The following is a 25,124-nucleotide window of genomic DNA, read 5'->3' as shown; positions in this document are numbered from 1 at the left end:
TGATTGGTTGTTGCTTTATTTTGGTCTCTTTTACAAAAAGAGGTAGATATGCTACAAAAGGGAATGAGGCCTAGGCCTTTTTTCTTTCTCTTTAGTACCTACTGCTATGTTATTTTGGATACCGAGACTCCCATTCCGACGACGGGGAATGATACAAGCTATGGGAATCTATGAAAGTTACCAATACTGGAGAACCAAAGTTACTGGTAAGTAACTTGTTTATTATTGTTGGTCTGTAATAAAGACTTTTTTATTCAACAGAGATCTGGAATACACGGTATTGGGGGCTGTTCCCATACCCGGACGGGGTGGGAACCGTGAGAAACTGCTTCAACAACGCGAATCTCACTTTATTCTAGCTTTCGACACACGCATGCCTAATGGCCTTAATATGAGTGAGGATTTGCACAATTTCCTCTAGTTGGATGACAATTTTTAACATCTTTTCTGTATTTAATTTTTGTGAGATCTACTTCATACTCTTTTATGTAGAGGTGATACATGTATAAACATCTGTTACTGTGATTGGGTGCGTCACAAAATCTTCCCCACAGTTAAACTGAATTTTAGCGGTTTGTAATGCTCTCTTACTTTAATTCATTGTTTTTTTTAGGGTTTTCTGTGAACTACATAATATCTTTGACTCTTGAACTTTACATTCATTTAGGCTTAAATGAATTGTTTTATGCTGCTTTTAAGATTGTAAGTTGCACAGCACTAATTTGCACTTTTTTTGTCATATTTTGCACAAATTCACTATATTCCTGACTGGTTATGGCACCTTTATCGAATAGACAAATGACTATAAGGCGTTAGTTCGGGACTACATTATTTGCTCTCATAGTCATTACTTCAATTTACTAGTAGCTGGACTTTGTACATTCTGTTGCACTTACATTGAACACTTGTTTTTTACTGTGCATTTCAAGACTACAAGGTATATTGAATGTCAGGATTCATTTACATTCTGTCCTACCTCGGAGATGAGATGAACCCACTAGGGTGGTAGTCTAGTTTTACTATATTTCCCGTCAGCCGTTGTATCTAAAATATTTATATTCATTAGGTGTATTTATTGCCTATTTGCACACTCAGTATGATATTCATGTATTTATTTGTATATAAGTAGACTTCAGTAAGATCAAGCGACTATTAATTGCTATTTTTCGTCATATTTATAGTATGTACTTAAAATTGATTATTATGACTGAGCTCTATATATTTATTTATATTTCAACAGCACTGCCTGATCTTTACACATGTTTATAATATTTATATTCAGCTCATTGGTCTATGATTTACCATTTTTGAAGAAGTGTATATCGAAGTCTTTGTTTACATTGAATACTCTGCTGCTACCGAATGATTTCCCAGTCTGTTCTCCGTGTGTATGAACTTGGCATCATTGTTTCAACAGTCACTTGTGCACGTTTTGGTGATTTTAAATGCGTTTCCTAGGAACTGAGGCACATCATGTGATCAAGCTCGCTTTGACGAGCGAAACGCAGCATGGCAGGCACTATGCCTGTGTAATCCTGTGGTTTATTGCATTAAACTACACTGCGTTTTCCACAAGACTTTGTCTTGATGTCCATTTGAGTGTGGCTGAGGTCCGTGCCTGCTGGTTCTGCTGAGGATTGGCAGAGCGGAACTATTCACTATATCTATCTATCTATCCTTCCTACTGGCGGTCGCCAGTATGTAGTTATAGTTAGGACCTATTATCCATAGGAAATTTGTAACATTCTTTTCCCAATAACCTTGGCGCCGGATGCCGAATCTTCGCAAAATTTTCTGGTGGGGTGCTCCTGTCAGCTCCTAGCCTGAAGGTTTGGGAGTAATTCAACAAGCAGGGGGCCGAGAAAAAAGGGAGGGGGGGTCCCAAAACGTGTTTTCTCCATGTTATTTCCCATAAACTGCTGAACGGAATTACACCAAATTTTGCAAAAATGTAGCCCTTGGCTCAGAAAGATCTTTTTTTTAAATGGTGTGACTCCGTTCAGTAGTTCCTGAGAGTCAAAAAATCAATTTCCCATAGGAAAGTTTAGACACGGTTCTAGCAAAAACTGCTGAACGGAATGACACCACATTTGGCAAAAAGGTACTGCTTGGCTCAGAAAGCGACCTTTTTAAAAATGGTGTAAATCCGTTCAGGAGTTTTTGAGAAATTAAGAAATAAAGATAGTGATATCTATGGCCGAGGTGGATCCCCGCACCCTCCCGATCACGAGCTTCATGCTAATTGGCTGTCAACACTCCAAACCAGGAAGTGTTTGCAGCCATCTTGTGCCTTGGTAGAACCGAGGCACAAGAAAACAGAAAAAAAAATGCACTAAACAGGAAAAGGGGGCAGGGTAGAAAAACCTGACCCCCTTAGGCCTGCTCAGCGGGGTCCCACATTTTTTTTTTTTTAAATCGCAGGATGCCCAGAGGATCCGCGGATCCGGCCAAACATTTTTTAAAAAACAAAGCGCGGGCTCCCGCGCTTAGTTATTAGCCCCCCGGGTGGACCAAGTCCCGAGGGCACTCCAAAAAAGAATTGCGGGGGCCCAGGGGGACCCCCGCAGCCCAGGGGACCGCCACCCCCGGGGCTTCTTTTTTAATGTATGGGGGGGCCTCAAAGGCCCCCCAAGCCCCGGGGACTGCCACCTCCCCGGGACTTTAATTGTTTTTGGGGGGTACACTGCCCCCCCTCACCCCCGGGGACCACCAACCCCCGGGGCTTGTTTTAAAAAACAAAATACTTGTGTGGGGGGGCTCAAGCCCCCCAACATGTCCCGGGAACCACCACCTCTGTGGGGGCTGTGTACAGATGGGGAGGGGGGCACACAGCCCCCCTCCTGGAGCCTGTGATGGCCCTGGGGACCGCCACCCACAGGGCCGGCTCCTGCAGTGTCCCGGGGGGGCCCACCCCGGGACACTGCTGTTTGCTATGACAGGGCGGGAGACTCTCGGATCCCGCCCTGTCATAGCAAACACTGGTTTGGATTTTGGAAGAGAGAGCAGGGAACCTGCTCTCTTCCAAAATCCAAACCAGATTGCTTTTCCCCACGGGGAGCTGCATGTTTGCAGCTCCCCATGTGGAAAAGCAATGCCGGCTCCCGCAGGACGTGGAGAGCTGGCAGGGACCGTGGGGGCATTGGGGCTCCCCCCACGGTCCCCAACGAGTGGCCAGGCTTCGGGGGATAGGGTCCCCGGGGCCAGAAGTGAGTGGTCAGGGAAAATGTCCGATTACTCTCCAAATGTGCAGTCGCGCACAACAACAGGAGCGGACAACTGCTATTGCCGGTGCCAAAAGATGCCGTTTATTAAATTGAACAGATAAGTGCACAGCTCATGACGCGTTTCGGGCTGCCTGGCCCTTGCTCACATGATCGCGTTACCCTCATTGTTGTGAATTTATTGAAACAAAACCCCACTCATCACCTGACTAGGTCCGTGGCACTAGAATATAAATAGACAACATCCTTATTTCTGTAGTTCACTTAGATGGAGCTTGAACACCAATATCGATCGAAACATATTGATGATCATTGTCAAAACAACACATATGTGGGAGTGATACATAAATAAATACATTTGCTGTTATTAGTACTTTCATTTCTCATAATATGTCTAATTTACAGTGTTGAAACATTAGTGATTGCTAGAAAAATACACCTTATTCGACCTCATGGGCGACTGCACATTTGGGGAGGGGAGGGGAAGAGGGAGAGAGAGAATTAATTAATTATTCTTATAGGAGTATAAGCTGACCATGATTGGGGGTGTGTGCATGTAGCATTGGTCACAGGGTGGATCCCTGGGAAACACCACTTTTGTTGTTGGCTGTTATTGATATAGATAGAAGCAGTTTAACTTGTTGGGAATTATTTTATAGCAATGACACCAATTGTGACAATGCAGTTAATGTGGTCTGAAGTAGACCATCTTTTGCTTAACATTTGGTGGCCGATGGTGTTGTGAGAGGCTGAAAAGATGAAATTCTTAAGAGCTTTGGAGCAGCTAAAATCAAACCACTTTCGATTCGGTAAAGTGTAATTACTTGGTGACGCATGTAACAGTTCGCTATCTGGTTGGTATTACCTCCAAGGGCAGTTAGGATTGCCTGATCTGAAGCGTTAAGACCAAGACAGGTTAAAAATCCTGAGATCTATGGAAAAAATTACGTTTAAAGCGCTCAGGTTCTACTTTGGACCATTTAGGCGTCTACCCTGGCAGTGTGGCACAAACTCGCATGAGATCCTCTCCTTTCTTATGATCGGTGGACACAACAAACCCAGGGCAAGGGAATCAGGGTTATGGTCACTATGCACACAATGAGAGAGATTTATATTTGAGATCATCAAATACAAAGATTCAGAAACAAGAATATAATCGATTGATTGGGGCACAGCACCTTCCATTGAAGGTGGTGATCATTTGTATCGCATTAGGATTAACCAATTTATCCAAAGAAAAATATAGATTATAATCATTTAACAGGTTGTTTAAGTCTGTCCCTTCTTTAGTGTGCTCCATATGTAACCCTCTCGTTATCATGCACCTGGAAACATTGCTTGAATCATCAATGGGATGATTCATGTTTTTTAGATTCTGTAAATCTTGGAACGATACTGTAGAAGAAAATGGGATGCATGTGCAATGATTTTAAATGACCATGCAATAAATTGATGCCGTTACTTAAAGACCAAACGTGTGAACTTCAATGTCTACATTCATCATGGCAAAAGTAATACAACTGTTGTAATATGCGCCTCTGCAGCTGACCTCTCTAATTTGAACCAGGCTCCACTAATTAAGTGGAAACATGGGGAAATTGTTTAAGAATGGAAAATAACTTTATTTTAAAATGTCCACTCCAGAGGCTGAATTGGTCATTGACTAGCTATCCTACATTTGATATGTTTCCCGTAATACCACAAAAAAGGAGTATTTGCTGGACCATGTTGTGCTACTCTTCCCTCCTTGCGCTGCACTTTTGTCGGCCAGGCATATCTAACCATCAGTTAGCATGGAAAGTATAAGACCTGTGGGACCTAAATATATTTTTCCAAAAGCTTTTTTTTCGCTTTTCCGAAAACAGCAACTACTTGCACAGTAGTGAAGCAATAGCCCCTCCCCCCGCCCCCCACTACACTATATAGTAGGGCAAAATGTACCATACACAGGTGTCCCTCAATACAATCCGTTCCTTCAGACATACAGTTCCCAACAAAGCTAATGTTAACGTGCTTTTTTTGTGTATCTTCTAGCCCTGTGGACTAGTTCCTGTTACAGCGCAGTAATCCATTCCTCTCAACCCATCCGCACCCAGGGGTGCAGGCTGCTTGCACCAGTACTTTGTGATATCTCTCTTGGTCAGTATTAATCCCATACCCACGTTTAGTTTGTGTGCTTACCGCCATACCCATCCAAGATTCCCAGTAGTACCGCCTTGAGGTCCCTAGGAATCTCCCTTCCCATAAGTTCACCCAGAATTCAAGTGATCTGCTTCCAATAGGATGCAACTTTCGGGCAGACCCATATAACACGATAATAGGAGGCCCTGGCGTCATTACATCTAGTACACTGAGTATTTGGATGTTTTCCCATTACCTTTCCGGATGGTAGCAGAATCTGTAAAAATATTTGAACTACACCAACTGAAGAAGAGGATAAATTGCTAGTGTTCTTGATGTTTTTGCTCCTTTATCACCTAGTTCCTGCACAACCAATATGGCTTCCAGCAGATTATAGTCTGAAATATCCTTCTTTTTTCCTGATATGCTCAAGGGCTTGACGTGCCTGCAAATAACAGAAAAACTGATGTGGGAGCTAAATACTTTTCAGATTATGAACAACCCAACCCCAGCTATCCACTCTTGGTATCAAAATATTTTATCCTGGATGAGATAAAGTTTTCACAGCCTCTTTTGTTCAGGCATCCCCTGAGGAACAAGGGACATAATGCCAGCAGGCATTAAGAATGTAAATAAGTGGATAAAAAAAGTCCAGGTTCTGAGAATACACCAGATATAGCCCCCACTTAGAATCAGAGTCTGGTTCCATGTACTAAACACCCATCAGCCAGATAATTTTTTGTCTTTTGGCATCTATGGCAAGTATATCTCACATTTTGAATGTCAGACGCAGGAGAGAGGGTCAATTGTGCTTGAAAAATAGACTGAAAAGATTGACTTTGTCATCAATAGCTCTCCAGCCATTCCTTTGGTTGTCCAAGATCAAGTACATGCTGAGTGGAGCCCCTGTTCCTTAAATCTCTCTCCCCAACTAACCCTCAGTTGATCGTTCGTAACTCCTCCGTACAGGTTCTAGGGGCATACAAATAAAGTGGTTGATAGTTAGGGGAACACTTGTGCCACTGATACCTCAAGATGGCCAGATATCGCCTTTGGGAGTTTGCCCAGGGTTTTGACCTCCTTCCAAACCATCTCTCCCCCCCCCCCCCCGCCCCCCCCCCTCCCACCGGGTGACGGAGTGCCCGGTTCAGAGATTCCCCCCCACCCCGGGTGTTTCCAAGGCATAGGAGAGTAATGGGGATGCCGACGGGGTTGAAGAACGGGCGAATCAATTAGTCGGAACCGAAGAGGGTGGCCTCAGAGGAAGGAGATGCCTATTGGGAGCTGGCCTGCCCCTCTGCCCGCTGCTGAGAGGCCACTGACAAGCTACCTGGGCGGATTGACCTCTCCTTGTGCGAGCTCCTGTCCGGTGAGTTGAGATCAGACTTTAGTGTATCCTGTGACTGCAACAGGGGTGACTAAACTGCCGAGATTTGTTTGCATGACGTGGTGTGGAACAGATCGGCGCCGCTCTGGGATGCCTACTTATCGGCCATCGTAGGAGCCTGTCTCAACGGTGTTCTCCCCCTCGCGAAGCTCCCTGGATGGCTGGTGAAGAGCGTGGACGAGGCTCGCCCCTCCTGATCATACCCAGAGTCTACTCAATGGAATCCTGCTCTCTGGGTTCTTCTGGATTCTTGACTTTGGTGACTTTTGTGCTTCCAGCCATTTTTGGAGATGGTCTCAGTCTATACCCGGACCCGGGATTTTGTTTGACCTTAGTTCCGTTCCTTCTTCCCTCCCGACTCCCCCTGATGACCCTCGATCATTTCTCTCTTTTTGCTGGACTGATATATATATATATATCTCCCAACACAAAGTTGCCTGCTAAGAAGACCATTCAACATGCGAGTAACCCCTTCGGGGCTAACCTGAGACTGTGGAAGAGGTACATAGATGACATCCTCATCTTTTGGCAGGGGGACATACAGAGATGCGCTGAATTTTGCAAGTGGATTAACACAAAAAAACAGCACTTGAAATTCACCCACACTATATCTGCCACGAACATTGCCTTCCTAGATCTCACCATCAGATTACAATAGGGTAGAATAACGACATCCCTATCCAAAAAGCCTACCTACAGAAACAGCTTGCTACTGTACAGCAGCTATCATCCTGCTACACTGAGAAATAACCTTCCCTTCAGCCAATTTCCAAGAATTAGAAGAAATTGTAGTTCCACAGAGGACTACAAAATTGAAGCAGATATACTGGCTGACGATCTCCTGAAGAGACAATACCCTAAGAAACAGGTTCAATCTTGCATGAAACGAGCAAGAAACAATAATCTTGAAAGCCTCCTAGAGGTACATGAGAAAGAACCCTCTGACATTTTGACCTGTGTGACCACGTACACACCTAGATCCAATCTCATAAAGAAGGCAGTGAACAAACACTGGGCAATTCTGAACACGGGTACACTGTCAATACCCAAACCAAGGTTTGCGTTTAAACGTACCAACGATTTGAAAGATATGTTGGTGCACACTAGACCCAAGAAGAGCAGCATCCCTAACCAGAGGCAACTGTGGGATCTCCCACCCGTGACAGGACACTATCCCTGCGGCTCTTGTACCGTGTGCCCACAGACCAGACACACCAAACAATTGGTTCTATCAGACACATTTACATGGACGCTAATCAAACACACTAACTGTAACACCCCACGTTGTGTGTACATGCTGACCTGCCCTTGTGACAAGAGGTATATTGGCATGACCATGAGGCCCGTTAAGGTCAGAATCACTGAGCACAAGAGCAATATTCGTTGCCATAAAACTACCACCAAACTATACACCCACTTCTCTGAACTCGGACATCCCCCAGAGAGTCTACGCTGGGTCATCTTAGAATCCCAACAACAAATAACACAGACTGCTTTGTTCAGGATTGAACAAAGGTGGGTGTTCTGTCTTGACTTAGCAAATGACGGCCTGAATGACGCAATACCCTGGAGCACCATTAATTAATCTGATATATACAACCATTGTCCACAACTTTAACGAATGAGTATATCCGCTTAGGACTCCACGCTAGTCTCTCACCTCTTAATACATCTCTGCCACATGATATCGACATCAGGCTAGTCAGATATGGAGATTAGGCTATGTTAGGACGATATATCTAACCACTAACAATAGAGTACAATACTACACTCTAAGATGGCCGAAATACGAATCACCCAATCGGCAGTCACCAGCAACTTATGCACGAATTTAGAGCAGTGACATGAGCGCTTATTGCACTGTATATATTCTTGTTCACATTGTTGATAAAACCGCTGCACTCAATGCCAAATTTGAAGCCCTTGATGCGCATCCACAGCAAGGTAATAGCCAGAACTATAGACTTTCACCACATTCAAAGATGGCCTCCATGGTTACACTGTAGATGATATTATGCCAACACCATCACACCACACACCAGGTGAGGCTGATTTACCATGCTTAACGGCACCAGGAGAGGGTATTTAAGACGGGAACCGGCAACCTGTCTTTTCCTTCCTGATGCAGCGGAGCGGGTAGGTGAGCCAGACTGCTCTGAGCGGGAGCAGGTGAGTATGGATCACGCGTTGAGACTATGCCTGGTCACAAGCTTTTAAGAGAGGTAAGAAGTGCTGGGAATTGCTGACAAGTTAACGCTGGCCTTTGGGAAGGGTACGCTGACTCTGATGTTCTGTAGAGCTCTGCACTAAGACATAGCTTGGGCGCTGTAGGTGCTCTTAACACACCGCACGATTGGCATAATGTCGGAGCGCATGGTGAAGGCGCCAGCAGCTACGCAGGCCGGTCTGGGGCCCTTTTGAGTCTGTACAATAACCTTATCAATGATACCAATTTCACGACTATGGGCCTACTTTAACCTGAACCATGCCCACTTTCACTTTTAATGCTCTAGAGTCATGGCCTTAGCAACTAAACGTTGTGCCTGCAAGCCCACACCCAACATACTTGTTGTTTGTTTTTTCCTTTTACTAACCAGCGACACTACGTTGAGTGTTCATATACTCCGCTGCGGTCTGATGAAGCCGCACTTGAATCCTTAAGAGGTGAGCTGATACATACTCACCATGATGTTCAATTACTCTAACTGGTTACACAGAGGTTTTTATATTCTAAATACAAATGAAGGCACACTTAGAATGTGATATGCATGAAATCACGTTGTTTTTATCACTTGTATAGATTCAAAGAGGTTTTGTATGGTGAAATACACCCACTGCAATTAATAGGACCATGTACAAATATTTCCATTTGTTTTTTTGATCCTTTGTTTGTACTCTAGGTTGGCTGCTTTTCTCCGGGGGAACATCCTACCGAGAGAAGAAGTGGTATGTAGAACCACACCACACACTGTAGATAGTTTTAATTTAGTCACTAGTTCCTAAGGAATCGCCAACTGATCTATTAGAGACATTTTATAGGCGAGAAACATGTTGACCACTAAGGGGTAGAGCGTAATTTTTGTCAGCTTAAAACAAAATAGTCGCCCTCCTTCTTTTTACTTTTTAATCAGGTTGTGACCTCTCCAGAATAAAAATAATTATAGAGGATTCCCTTACCTGTTTTAACCCACACACCACATCTACATCTTTCCAGGCCCCTCACACCCACGGCACCTATACGGCAAGGAACAAAAGATCTCCGATAAAGAGCCCCTTTATGGGCGCCCGTCTAGCATTGCAGCGCCGGCTCGACGAGGAGCAGACCCATATGATGAAGCATGACACCTAGCTTGCTGGGTGTGTGGGGGTCCTAGTTCCGAAAGGAGGTATTTCCCACCTCCCCACCACTCTGAGTACTCACCAGGTGGCTAACTTGCCACCCAGGAACACCGTACCTCTTTTGTCTTCTGCTAAGGAGACGCCCACAACAGGTGAGTTTATCTGCCATCCATTTTTATTGATGGGTATGACGACACCAGCCGCCGAACATCACGATGCATTTCCTGCCTCTAGCCGACGCGTTTCGTGTTCAACAACACTTCTTCAAAGGCCATGGGTTACGAAAATTGCGGCAAGGCGGTTTTGATGACGCCACTAAATTGTCACTAACATCGCCCTCTGAGCGTAGCCACACCTACATATATATATTGTAATTGTCCAAGCCTAATCGCTGTTAAAATGCAATCCTGTGTGAACTTACTATTTGTATATATAGAACTGTAACCACTAGTATATGTAGTAGACCTTTGTACTTACTACCATTCCTATGTGATTTTAGAGTTTATCTGTTTGTATCTCTTCCTTGAGTGACTTTACAGCTTGTACATTTGCAATTTTTTTCTGTTTGTATCTCTTATGTAACTCATGTAATCCAAAGTCCTTATGTAACGCAACTGGTTCTTTTGTAAAGCGCTCTGACACCTTCGGGTAATGTTCGCGCTATATAAAATCGCATTTAATAAATAAATTGAAATCTGCTTAAATAGTCATCCATCTATCTATAAGGTTCTTCCTGCTCTCGATAACCTTGGGCTTTATTTTGATACAGGCAAATCCCACTATGGTGTTTTACATGGAGGTATGAAATCCACAACACTTTAAGTATTGTTCTGTTTCAATATTTCCAGATCATGACACTTCCCCTACAAAGCCTTGAAAACCCCAAGGTAGACCAGTCTGCCACTCCCCAGATCCTGCCGGGCTGCAGTCTTCCATCAAGCGATCAGATTTTGACACATTGCCCTTGCCTCAAGGTAGGGCTTGGTCATCCACAGCCTGTTTAATACGGATTTGGACAATAAGAATTATAATGTAGGGATTGAACTAGTCCTTTAAGAAGACAACTGGAATGAGAAACTACAGGATGTCAGAGGCCTCGATACTTCTGCAGACGCTAGGCTGATCTTTCCCGTTTCTTCCACTGAGGACAGCGCCTGCTTTGCGATGGTGATGTGGACACAGAGCTCAGTGGCATTGCCCGGCTCTGGGCAACTCAGTCTTTTTGATGCAACACCCAAAACCAGTGAAGTTAGTGGTCTGGTATCCACCAACAGTCTCGACCATATTGCTTTTCCCACTACTCCCCCAGACTCCAAGCTCATTGAAACATACAGCATGCAAGTTTTTTCCTTCTCCAGCTTTGCAGTCCGTCAATGCCAGATATTTTCGAGGCTGTTGCTCCCAGGCACTTTGGGAATCTGTGGCCTATAGTTTACCTGCTGTTCCCGAGGTCTTGCATCCTATTCTCACACAGGCCATTCAAGACTGGCACGATGCAGTTAAGTTCACCATCTGATGCAGCTGGATACGAAAGACGGCATAGGTTGTGCGACGGACACTTGGGGAGTAAAGAGATCACACTTGGATGAGGTCCATGGGCTTCTCCAGAGATGTCCAGTTTTCATTAGTGGACATGTCCTTTTATGGCTCTTGCATGTTCAGCGAGAAAGAATACTTATCCCTCGAGCTCTTCCAAGAGAGTAGGGCCAGGGCTCGCTCTTGGAGGCTGTCTGCCCCAGTCCAACATTTCAATTTTCGATTTTGGCCCTGTTGTGCCTACAGTAGGGTCTTTTAACTCTTCCAGCACCAATCTATGAAGCCAGTCCAGCAAACCCCAGAGTCATTGCGTGGCTAAAGCTGTGGATCCCAAAGACAGCCAGGACAGCTTGCAGCTCAATCTTCGGCCCTTCCAGCTGCCTTACCCACAAAAAACCTTTAGCATATCCTTTGAGATACACAGCCTCCGTGCTGGAAGAATGATTTAGCATTTTCTCCCAGGTTAGCAAGCAATCAATTTGGACAAGTGGGTCCTACAAATTGTCTTGCTGGGCTACGCTGCTCCATCTTTCTGCCACACCGTATCTTCCATGAAGGTGCTGGCCCTTTTGACCATAGGGACCATAGATATGGTCCCTGAAAGTAACTGGATGTCACTTCCTGGTGCCGAAGAAGTACTTCTCCCTCTCAATACCTTTCTGCGGAAAAACAAATAAGATGCATACCCTGAGCTAGGTCTGGTCTACCCTCAACCTTAGAGGCTGGGTGGTAACAGTGGACCTGCAGACCACTTGTTACCACATCCATACCCTGCAGGACCGAAGGTGCTGTGTGCGTATCATGGTGGGGCAAGAGCTTTTTCCGTTAGCAGTGCTTCATTTTGGCCTCACCTGTGCCCCTCTGGTGTTCACGAAAGTGATTGCGGTGGTTCCAGTACACCTTTTGGAGGTTGGAGATACCAGTCTTTCCATACCTTGACTACTGCCTTTTGTAGACTGGCTCTCCCCCAGGTAGTTTTCACCCATCTCTAGACTACAGCAAACCTCCTAACATCTGTCAAAGTGCCATCATCACACATGACTCCTTCTCAGATGTTCAGTTTCATTGTAGCCATTCTGGCCATGGCTCAATTTAGTTACCCCTTCATGTCCTAGATATTTAGGCCATGATCCCGATGTTTTAGCCTTTGTCTTCGAGCTCAGCGAGGATAGATGTGAGGCTACTGAAATTGTTAACCTCCTGCATCCTGCTGGCTTAATGTGCCATTTAGAATGCACGCGTTCTGAAGTGGTATTTCAAGTTCTAGTTGAATCAGCATTGAGGATCTGTCCTGTTATGTACAGATTTCAGACTGCAATTGTCAACAACAAACCCATGTCCTTATCCCACCCAGAGCTAACAAATGAATCGCTACTGGGTTGGGGAGGCCATCTAGGAGAGGTGGATATCGGAGGCATCTACTCTCCTGCTGAGGCCCAGCTCCACATCAAACTGTTGGACCTGCGAGCCATCCATTTGGCACTGAAAGCGTTCCTGTCATCCGTCAAAGCAAGGTTTTTACAGGTGCTCACGGCAAACACCAACCTCATGTGGTACTGCCACAAATAAGGTCCATGACCCCACCCCGCCCTATGTCAGAAGGCACTACAACGCTGAAAGTGGCTCTATCACCAGGGGATTTTTCTGGTGGTGCACCATATGGAGGGATCTCTAAACGCCAGGGCGGACAAACCTAGTGGTCGGCTCCTAGTGGATCATGAATGGCAGCTACATCCAGACATGGCATGCAGTAGCTTATGCAAATGGGCAGAACCTTGCTTGATCTGTTCGCCACGCCAAGAGTATGCAATGTCCGTATTTTTGCTTGTTGGATTTCCCACGTCCGCTGTCTTTTAGAGATGTATTCCACCTAGAGTGGAGCTTGGGACTCCTGTACACCTACCCACTGCTGCCTCTCCGGCCCCAATTCCTTAAAGTAGGGGCTGACTGGACCCAAGTCATCCTGGTGGCATCAGATAAGACCGGTGAATGTGGTACCCGGAACGCCTGGACAGGAGCATCTGTCTTCCGATCAGGCTGCCTCTTTGGGAGGATCTTCTGTTGTAGCACCAGGGCAGCATTCTGCACTTGGACTAGTGCAATCTTCACCTACATGCTTGGAGATTGCGAGACAATAGTTGCCTGCAATAGTCCACCTTCCCGAAGTTGTCAATTTCATTCTGGCAACCAGGCGTCCATGAAACCTGTGGTTGTGACAAGTTTGTGGTTTGGTGCAAAATTCAGCAGATTAACCAGCTTCAAGCAAACTGTCAGATGTGTTGCTTTTTGTGTTGTCGCTAGCCCACGCCAAGCCTAGGACTTGCTGTGGGCTTCTTTGTTTAAAAACCGTTTGGAATGTGTTTTTTGAAAGGTTTCCAGATTGTTTCAACACACACACTTCATTATGCCTCAGTGGAACCTGAACTTAGTCTTCCAGTTACTAGTGTGTACTAAATTTGAACTGCTACACAACGGTCCTTTACGATGCCTCACTATAAAGACCGGTTTCCTTATCACCATATCATTGGTATGTTGGGTGACGATTCCTTTTCACATCGAGCAAAGCATCACCCGGCATTTTTTGCTGAACCTCGCTCCTCTAAGAAGTAGGAGTTACTACATCAGCTGGATTCCAAAAGAGCTCTAAACTTCTACATTGATTGTACCAGGCAAGATTGTGTGGACGATCAGCTCTGTGTTGGATTCACTGGAGGGCAGAAGGGCAAAACAGTGCAGAAATTGACAACTTCTTACTGGATTGTTCTTTGCTATGTAGTGAAGTAGCCCCCGGAATGCTTGCAGGCTTATTCCTCCAGAGCGAAGGCTGCTACTAATGCGTTGGTACACAGTGACTTCTGGACTTTTGCCAGACTGCTACATGGGCATTACTTCATACATTCATGAAGCACTACTGTCTGGCCAGCCAAGTCTGATGAGAGGGGCACTTTGCCCACTCAGTCCAGCAGGACTTTTTGGTCTGAGCCAGTTCACTGACCCACCACCTGGGAGGCACTGCTTTGGTATCTATTTAAAAGGTGAGAAATCTGTGGGTAGAAGTGCCCATCAGAAGAACAAGTTAAATACCTTCGGTAACCCACTTTCTGGTGGATAATTTATCTAGCCTGAGATTTATCAGCAACCCTCCCACCTTCCCGTTTTGGGAACTGGACATTTTTTCCACTTAATAAGGTTCGGAGTCTAATGATTTGCACACTTTCCAAAGCCAGTCTGCTGTTGGGACCTGCCTCTGGGGGTGTGGGCGGTGTAGAAAGTGACTGAGTGGTTCATATATATGGCTGTGCACATGACTTCCACAGTAGAGGAACATTGATGCGGAGCCACACAACACTATCTGTCGGCATGCAGAGGTATTGCTTAAAGTTTTTAAATTCTGTCCGAGGCCTGGGGAATATTCAAAAGGCGAGGAATCTGCAGTTAGAGTATCACCAAAAAGAACTTAACGAGGGTTACTTGCTCATCTGAGTGGTGTGAACCAGTCCTCAAGTTGGCTTCTACTTTAAAACAGGCTCTCCCGCATGTAAATAAGATGCTAGTGTTGGTCCCTGCTATAAATGTGCTCACTCAGTAGAAACAAAGTTGTCAGAGATTTCATGGTGTCAAGACTTTATTATTTATGGAAATAAAGGTGGCGCGATCAATCTTAGAAGGTTTGAAGTGATCGGGAGATGGTTGTATGATCTCTTTGTTCATAGAGATCCTAGTGACTCGGCCGTGCAGCCCGACTTAGATTTAGTGGTTCACGTGTACTTTGGGGAAGAGCCAGATTATCAAAGTTGTAGGAGATGTGCTCCGTGAAGAAAAGCTTGGTAAAAAGAATTCGCAAGAAACCAGTGTCTTCAGTAAAACATGCTGATTTATTTCCATTGGACGGACATCGAGGAATCTGGTAAGGTGCAACATTTGAATGTCCGACCGACAAAGCTGCCATATATATACAAAAACTGAACATTCAAAACCCGCCCACATATGAAAAGGACACGAGCACCACATAACAGGTCACGCTCCTGTCCGTCTCACAACGGCGCCTCATTACAAATAAAAATACAAATGCATGAGCGCAAGAAAAGAATTGCGATCACGTGCATTCAACAAAGTGGTTTACATTGCTGGGGATCAAGATGTTATCTCTTTGTTGTTTTCCAGCCCTCTGTTTCTCTTCCCTATTCCTTTACCACTTATTCCAGAAATAACCTCTCATCTAGTGCTGTATGAGGGAATGAGATATATTAAAATGGGCATTACAAGTTGTATTTCTGGGAGACTGACTGATTTAATTGGTATCTTGTATGAACTTGAAGCTTGATGGGCAGTTAATATTGTTCCCAATGAAACATTCTTGAAACCTAAATGTAATCTGTTTTCTTACTTCACAGTGGTCTGTCTGGATCCTGGTTTGTCAAATTGTGCAACTTATATAGTAACCGTATTAATTAATGGAGATGATGCAGCCAATATCAAACCAAAGACCAAACTTGGTGAGTATACATTTCAGACTGGTATATTGTGAGTTTCATCCTATTTTTTTTTTTTGCAGTATACATTTTTATTGCCATTTAAATAATGTTATAGAAACAATGCCACAAAACCTCTCCCCTCGCTCTACTTGCAACCACTGCAAGAAAAGTAATCAGTTGATGTCTCCCTTGCGGATCAACAAAGAGTGACCGGCACCTATCAACCACTCGCCCAATGTGCCAATAAAGGTCACCCACTCAAGTTTAATCCTCCCACCACCACCACCGAGAGGCCTGACCCCCAGACACATTTCCATTGTCCAGTGTTAATCCTGTAGCCTCTCATGGGGGCCTAACATTCGGGGGCTCTAGGAGGTCAGCATCGCCCCCCAGGTCTGCAAATCATCTGCTAGCTTATTGTCTCTCCAACACTTCTGCATGCAGCACTCTACAACTTCTGCCCAGTCAGTCATTTCTTCCTATGGTATCCTTGTTACCAGGATCTGTATTATATCTGTATTATTGAAGGTGCCGAACTGCTGATATATTTCACATGGTCTCCAACTCATGGCAGTTTATTTGCTTCATTTGCATGCATGTACAGTAACTTTCACAATAGTGTTTGATGTAGGTATAGTGTAAGAAAGTGGCTCTGTATATACTGCACCAAAGTAAGGTTCAGTGTGCATAGAGTCCACAGTCCCCAGAGATTTGGCAGAGGTTAAAGTTAGATATAACCTTGCTCTCTAAAGTGGTAGCTTGGTCGAGCAGTAAGGCAGTATCAGAGGACAGTGTAAAGCATCACAGTCAGCAAATGTTCTCACACACTCAAGAACGCAATTCTAGGCCAATTGTTTTGTATATAAAAATGTATAGTTTTATTTTAGAACCACAAGTAGGTATCAAAATACTTTCTCAGAATGAAATGCTGTAGTTGTATACTTTCAATAAGCAATATACGTTTAAATGCAATAGTTACAGTTGTTGCAATAGGCAACACAATTCAAATACAATTAACATTGAGCTCAATGGGAGATTTTAAGTAAATGCAATTTCAATTACTTTGCGTGTGATTGTCTTACTCAGGGTTGGATCCTGGATTCAACCCTGGTGCATTTCCTGTAAACAGTTGAAAGAAATCGTTTTTGTTACACAGGCATTAAGGAATATTTGTATGTTTCAAAAATCGACACTTAGAATAATTTCTGGCAAAAACTAGGCAATGTTATCCTATGGAGGAAAATCAAGTTATCTGTAAGTACTGTTCACGGTCAGTGCTGGGCACCAAGATCCAGCACTGGGATCTCTCCTGATAACAGGTGAGTGTTTTCGTTGTTCGGCTGATTTTTTGTGAATATTTTAAAGTTTCAAAACTCGACACTTAGAAGAATTTCCAAGTGAAACCAGTCCATGTTACCCTAGGAAGAAAAAGTGAGTTATCTGCTTTCAGGTAAGTACTCGACTGGCCGAGTTAAGATTCTGGGCATAGACTCAGGGGTCTCCCAGGGTCAGGTAAGTACAGTTGTTACACCCTCAGCGGCACAGGGGCAGCCGGGTGCAGAGAGAGTTAGGCCCAATGTTAGCCTATGGCGGGCAGGGCGCCTTTGGTTTGTGGCTGCTGGCAAGCAGGCCACGCGGCTGTGGGAGCTGGGCTCCTGGCCACTTGCTCAGGGCAAGAGGGGAAGTAGATTAGGATAGAGGCTGCACTCCCAGGGGCACTCGGGCGGCTGGGTGCAGTGTGCTTATGAGCCGTCCGGCGCTCAATGGATTTCAATGGAGAAGCTCCAGGACGAACAAAGGTTTCAAGCTCTGGACGAAGATTCTTCAGGTGGGACCTCCACTTCGAGAGGTAAGTTGGGTAGTTGGAGGATAGGTAGGCAACCAGGAGTTGGGCACAGGGGGCCGCCGGGTGCAGGGGTGCCTTTTGGTGTCGGGAAATCTTAGCCTCTGCTGGTCGCGGTTGGAGGGCTCCCTGGTTCTGAGACTGCAGGCGTCAGGAGCGTCGAGGAGGGTCCTTGGGTGCTGGATTCTTGGTCATAGTCGCCGGGGGGGATGTCCTTGTGGTCTTTGTCCACTCAGGTACAGGCCGGGCTTGGTGGGTGCAGAGTGTGCAGGAGTTGTGGTTCCTGGCTGGTACCAGGGGTTTGTTGCTTGCTTTGAGCAGAACCACTGCTCGTGGGAATCCCAGTCTTTTAGATGAGCAAGGCAGTCGGGTCCTCTGGGGTTTTCGAGGTTGCTGACCACTGGAGACGCCGGGTTTTAGCAGGAGCAGTTTCGAGGGTCGACAGGCCTGTAGGGCTGGGGCCAAGTCAGTGTGTGTCGTCCTCTTGTTAGCAGCTGCACGGCAGGTCTTCTTTCTTCTTGTTCTTCTTTCGGATTCGTGATCTGAGGAAGGAAGGTTCAGGGTGCCCCTAAATACTAAATTTAGGGGTGTTACAGGTAGGTAGAGGCCAGGGACCAATGGGTCCCTTCCCTGGGGTGGGTACACACCCCCTATCCTGCCACTCTCCAGTGGGAGGGGGGCAGGAGCCTAGTCCTGATTGGGTAGGGCTTCCCATCCTCAAGATGGCGATAGCCCGGAGTTGTGCTTCACCTCGCCTCCCCCACCTGAGGGGTGGGGTTGGCAGAGGCTGGCACTCCCCCGTTCCTCACTTAAGTTTTCCCGCCAGAGTCGGGGTCAGAACCGGTAGGGGCCAGTTGCTGAGTACAGCAAGTGGCCTGGAGAAACTCACAAAGGCGGCATGCCTTTGAAGCTTCCCCTGCCCATCCTGGGGGAGGAGACCTAGCACCTCGCCCAGGACGTGCCTTGTTGCAGACCCACGAGAGCGGATGGCTCTCTACCCAGGGATCCAGCAACATGTCTGCTGGGTGACAGCCTCTTAGTCAGGACGCTGGTTGTTGGTTAGGTTTAGGGGGCATCTGTAAGAGGTTCTCTGTCGAGCATTTTACATTAAATCCCACACTGGCATCAGTGTGGGTTTAATGTGCTGAGAAGTTTGATATCAAACTTCTCAGTCTTCAGTGCAGCCATCATGGTGTTGTGGAGTTCGTGATGACTACCTCCCAGCACCATATACTCTTAATGGCAGCACTGCACTTACAGTGCCAAGGAATGGACCTGGGTACTGTAGGGGTTCTGGGCTCTTGCACCTGTACCCACACCACTGGGCACCCAGCTAGAGGGGTGACTGAGGTATGCCAGGGCAGTGTGTTTTGTGGGCATGGCACACAGGGATGTGTGCCATGTCGACTCTGTTTTGTTGTGCACCAGGACACTCAGCCTGCAAAGGCAATGTGTGTGTGTCTGGGTACAGGGCCTCTAAGGGTGGCACAATAAGTGCTGCAGCCCTTAGGGGCCTTGTCTGGTCACAGGGCCCTGGGTACCTAGGGTACCATTTACCAGGGGCTGACATGTGACCAGAGATGCCAATTTTGTTTAGGCTTCAATGCAGTTTTAGGGAAGGAACACCGGCCCTGGGTACCTGATTGGCAGGAGCCCTGGGCACACTCAAAGTACATCAGCAATTCAGCAAAAAGTGGGGGCATACCATGCAAGAAAGATGGCACTTTATCACATATAGTTTTTTTGTGAACGCTATGTAGATGATAATATATAAATTGGAATGCCAGAAACGTAGTGTTTGGAAATAGTTTGGACTATATGCCTAGTGCTCCCTCAATCAATCAGCAATTGTATAGCACAGCATTGTCACCACTAGGGGTATCTGGGTGCTTAGTCTCTGTCAAAAAGCGAGGCCTTGAGTTGCTTTCTGAAGTCTGCCAGGGAGAGTGCTGTGCGGAGGTGTAAGGGCAGGTTGTTCCAGGTCTTGGCAGTGATGTGGGAGGAGTGGCTCCCTCCTTGACTGCGATGGATACATGTGTGTCTAGCGGCCGGTGGAAGTTCAGTTGATGTAGGATGGTCCTTGATTGTATAGAGCTTTGTATGCGTGTGTTGGGGTCTTGAACTGGCCTTTTTTCTGGACGGGTAGCCAGTGGAGGTTTCAGGGGAGGGTGCGGGGGTGTGTGATGTACGTGGGTTTTAGGGAGGTCAAGAATTAATCTGGCTGTGGTGTTCTGTACGGTCTGGAGTCTTTTGAGGAGCTGGATGGAAGTTTCGACATAGAGGGTATTGCTGTAGTCGAGGCATCTAGTTACAAGGGCCTGTGATGGTCTTTCTAGTGTTGATTGGGATCCATCTGAAGATTCTGTGGAGAATGCGAGAAGTGTGGAAGCCGGAGGAGGTGACTTAACTTGTCGTTTCATGGTTAGTTGGCATTCGAGGATGAAGCTGAGGTTGTATGCGTGGTCTGTAGATGGGGGTGTTTGTACAAGTTCCGTTGGCCACCAACTGTGGTCCCATGTGGAGGTGTTCTTCCTGAAGATCAGTATTTCTGTTTTGTCCGAGTTGAGTTTGAGGCATCTGTCTTTCAACCATTTGGCTACATCATCATGGCATCGGACGGGGTCCTCTGTGAACAAGAGGATGAATTGGGAGTTGTCAGCGTAGTTAACTATGTCGAGCCCATGGGATCTGATGATGTCTGTGAGGGGAGGTCATGTAGATGTTGAACAGGGTGGGGCTGAGATATGATCCTTCGGGTACGCTGCATATGATGATCTTGAGTGCAGAGGTGAGGAAAAGTACACAGATGCTCTGTGAGCGTCCTGAAAGGAAAGAGGCGATCCACTTGAGGGCGTTTCACTGTATGTCAATGTTGTGGAGTCTGTTGACAAGAGTGTGGTGGGAGGCTGTCGAATGCAGCTTGGATGTAGAGGAGGATCATGGCCACTGTTTCTCTGCGATCGAGGAGGGTTCAGATGTCATCTGTGGTGGCAATCAGCGCGGTCTCCATACCGTGGTTGGCACAGAATCCTGATTGTGATGATTCGAGTCAGTGGTTTAGTTCCAGATATTTAGTGAGCTGTTGGTTGATTGCGTTTGTACTTTGGAGGGGTAGGGGAGCAGGGAGAACGGTTGGTAGTTTTTGAGGTCGCTGGGGTCATCAGAGGGCCACTTCAAGATGGGTCTGACTTCTGCATGCTTCCATCCATCTGGGAAGGTTGCTGTGGAGATTGAGGTGTTGCGGATGCTGCTGAGTTCTGTGCTGATAGGGTTGGCTCCGAGGTTGAAGAGGTTGTGGGAGCAGGGGTGGGTGGGTGGTTGCTTCAGAGTGGATGGAGGATATGATGGCTGTGGTAGTTTGAGTGGTGATCGGAGACCAGGTGGTTATCGTTCAGCAGTTTGCTGGTTGGTTGAGGTTGTCCAGGCTGAGACTGGTGGGTTGGGGTCGATGTTTTTGTAGATGGTGGCAGTCTTGTTGTGGCAGTAGACTGAGAGGGTGTCGCAGGATTCTTGGGTGAGGTGGATTGTGTTCTCTGTCTCTTTCTGGTTGTAAAACACCTAGACCATTTGAAGAGTTCTTTCATGTGGTTGGTCGCTGTGGTCTGTGATTGCTGCTTTCTTGGCTTCTTTTATGCAGAGATGGTAGTTGCTGATGGCTGCTTTGTGGCTGACCCGGTCATTGGGGTTCTTAGTGACACACCATCACTTCCTGAGTCAGTAGCAGTTGCGCTTGGTGGTTCTGTGCTCTGGGGTGTACAATCTTGCTTGTATGGAAGTTTTGTTGGCTTTAGCTGGTTTCAGTGGGGTGACTGTCAACGCCTTTGATGACCCAAACGGTGAAATTCTGAACATCCTGGTCCAGGTCTGCTGCGGTTTAGTGTTTGGTGCCAAGGGCTTGCATCCATTGAGGTCTCTATTACTTTGTCCCAGCTTCAGTGGGTGGCTCTGTGGTACTTGGAACTGGTAGACTGGGCATCGGAGATAAAGTGGACAATGGCATGGTCGGTCCAGGTGAGTTCTGTGATATGGGTGAATTTGATTGTCTCTGGAGGTAAAGATGTTGCAGAGTGTGTGTGTCCTGCTTTGTGCCTGGTTTCGGTGACCCATTGGAGGAGGCCGATGTTGAGATCCTCCAGCAAGGAGATTGAGTTGGCGTTGTCGATGTGGAAATTGAGTTCGTTGATAAGAACGTAATGGAGGGAACCAATGCCAAGGGGTGCGATGAGGTTGTAGATGGCATCGCAGAAGGCCAGTCAGGGTCCTGGGTCAGTCTGTAGACAGGGTGCCTCTTATCGTGTCTTGGGACACCTCAACCTCTGACTACAGACCAACACCATGAGAGAAGTTTGGTTGTCGTTGGTGAAGGTGCATGAAATGCTGTCCTTGAGGATGATTGCGATGACCCCGCTGTGTTTGTTGGTTCAGTCCCGGTGCATCGTCTTGTATCCATCAGGGTGGCGGAGATGCCTGGGTCCGAGGAAGGCTTGAACTATGTTTCGATGATGTAGGCGACATTCCGGGAGAGGGTGGTGATGGTGTTCCAGATTTCCGTTGCGCTCTTTCAGGATGCATTGGAGTGGTTTTGTGTTGGTGTCATCCTCGGTGCAGGGGTGGCATGGTTAGCAGTGGCGGCAGGTGAAGAGTCCTTTGGTTGATTGTGGGGAGGACGTGAAGCAGTTGTTGTTGCGTTGTCCGATAACCAGGTGTCCTGTGGCTGGCCACGGCCCTAAAATGTAATGTTTTTTTCTGTAATATGGAGGCAACAAGCCTTTACATATCAATTTTGTGTTAGACAGTAATCCCAAAAATATGTGGAAGGCAGGGTTTTCCAGATTTTAAAGACAAAATGCACAAGCCATATACATTGGGGAGTTGGCAGCAGGGTAAATATTACTAATTGGTTTAAAATGGGGAAGGGTTTGCTTGAGAGATTAATCTTTGAGGCTGGAATGGTAATAGGCATTCTACTGAAATGCAGAAGACATTGGGTTGTACCAAGAGCTCACAAATGATAGGCTGATATTTCCACATTAAACCAAGGTGAGCTTTAATTGTTAACATTAGTAAATGATCTCTTCCGGGTCGTGGTTGTGAAGAACAAGTTACTTACCTTCGGTAACTATTTGTTCGAGGCATGTTTGCTGTAGATACATATACTTTGCATACTCCTGCCATCTAGTGTTGGGTCCGGATGTTTGCAAGTTGTTTTTCTTGGAAGAAATCTTTCCTTGTCACGAAGTAAGGCGACTCCTCCTTTCAGTGATAGTTTGCATGGTCATCGACTCCATTGTTAATTTGTTTCCGACATCCAGTTCGGGTGTGTATTGCTGCTCTCTGGTTCGAAACCGTTCTTCAGGTTCCTCTCAACGCGCAATCCTCTCTACCCTCGACTGTATTGTTTCATATGCATTTCCCTCTTCTCCGCGTATCGTTTCGGTCACCTGAATCTACTTTTCGATTAGAAAGCCTTGTGGACGGCCTTCGGGCCTAATCGCGTCGGTTCAGCTCTCTGTTGATGGAACAGACCCTGTTCAAATTCTGCCCTCAGTGCCACGCGAAGTATCCGAGCACTGACTCACACAAGGTGTGTGACTTGTGCTGGTCTCTGGAGCACAGGAAGAAGACTGAGATGCTTGCATATCGTTTGGATCGAAGAAAACTGTGATTGTCTGACTCTACGTCGAGACATGCAGCATCAGAGCATCGAAGATATGCCGGACATCTTCGGTGAAGATTCCGGCCAAGAAGATGTTGAGGCAGCAGAGGAGGAGGAAGCCTTTTCCGTGCAGGACTCCGACTCAGAGCACAGATTGACGTCGACGCCGAAGAACTGCCGGAGGAATAAGGTGACGTGAGTACCGAAGACCCCTTGTCCTTCCAGATCACTCACAAAAAGCACAAGGCTTCGGCACCACCTCTGCCTTCTGTCCAAGGTCGGCACCAAGACCACGTTTCCGGCTCCCCGCCTCCAGGCCTGGCTCCGAAACAACCAGTCAATCCTTCCGGCTCGGTACAGAGTCGGCAAAATTCCTCATTGGAACCGAAGTCCTCCGGTTCCAAACACAAATCCGGCTCGGAGCCGAAATCCTCCATGCCGAAAGTCAAGCAGCCTTCGGAGCCAAAATCATCAATACCCAAAGGCCAACTGATGTTGACACCGAACACGCCAGCGCCAAAAACATTGGCTCCGAAGGATGTTACTTCAGATCTGAATTTAAACATTGTTCCACCGAAAACTAATACCAAGCAAAACAGACTATATTAACCCTGAAACTGGTCATATTCATACCAAACTACCTCAAACACATGCTTACAAGATCCCTTTAAAGAAAGTCTGTTGCTACCAGTCCTTTTCATCCACCACCACCACCATCATCCCCTCCACCATCTCATTCTCCACCTTCAAATCCTTTGCAAATTACACCTCTGGATTCTCCACAATCTCACCATGATGACGATGTTGATGATGGGGGACAGATTTACCATTGGCTCCTGGACAGATTATACAATTGATCCTCCAGTAGATAATGGCCCAGACCTTTCCCCAGCCAAGCCATCTCCTCCAGACGACAATGTATCCCACCAGGAACTCGTTGCCAGGGCTTCACAATATAATGCGTTGGCACTGCACAAAGAATCATTAGAAGAAGATATTTAGTTTGAGACCTTAGCCATCCACAGATAGATCGTCACAAACACTTCCTATGCTTAAGAGCATGTTGAGACACGCTGATGAAATTTGTAAGGACCCAGTACGAGCATGTATCCCAACTCCTAGGGTTGACAAAGTATAAATCCTCACCAACAGACCCAGTATTTATCAAGGGCCAGCTGCCGCTAGATTCACTGGTAGTGTCTAATGCTCGTAATTCCCAAACATCAGGGGATGGTTTTCCACCAGATAAGTAGTCCTAAGTTAATAGAAGCTTTTGGCAAGCGCATAGCTGCTCAAGCTGCAAATCAGTGGCACATTACAAATGTACAAGGCCTGCTAGCCAGGTATGACAGGGCGCACTGAGATGAAATGGAGCAATTGCTTCAATATCGCCCAGACGAGCATAAAGCTAAAGTGCAGGATATAGTAAATGAGGGTAAGCAAATTTCAAATTCCTCCATAAGGTGTGATCTAGATGCTGCTGATACTGCGGCTAGAGAGGTGAACACTAGCAATCTGCTTAGGAGACATGCTTGATTAAGGATCT

General features: G+C 46.3%; 1 protein-coding gene across 1 annotated transcript in view; it reads left to right on the top strand.

Moving 5' to 3' along the window:
- NUDT5 (nudix hydrolase 5) overlaps positions 1-25,124 on the top strand; it is a 304,683-nt gene that overhangs the window by 266,604 nt on the left and 12,955 nt on the right. Inside the window, exon 8 of the mRNA XM_085651095.1 lies at positions 15,999-16,100. Coding sequence (XP_085507221.1) covers positions 15,999-16,100 — 102 coding nt within the window. The remainder of the gene's footprint in view (positions 1-15,998; positions 16,101-25,124) is intronic.

Source organism: Triturus cristatus, chromosome 4_1 (assembly GCF_964204655.1).
Source record: "Triturus cristatus chromosome 4_1, aTriCri1.1, whole genome shotgun sequence".
NCBI lineage: Eukaryota > Metazoa > Chordata > Amphibia > Caudata > Salamandridae > Triturus > Triturus cristatus.
Note: the sequence above shows the minus strand (reverse complement) of the source record. Positions and strands in the feature narration are given on the sequence as shown.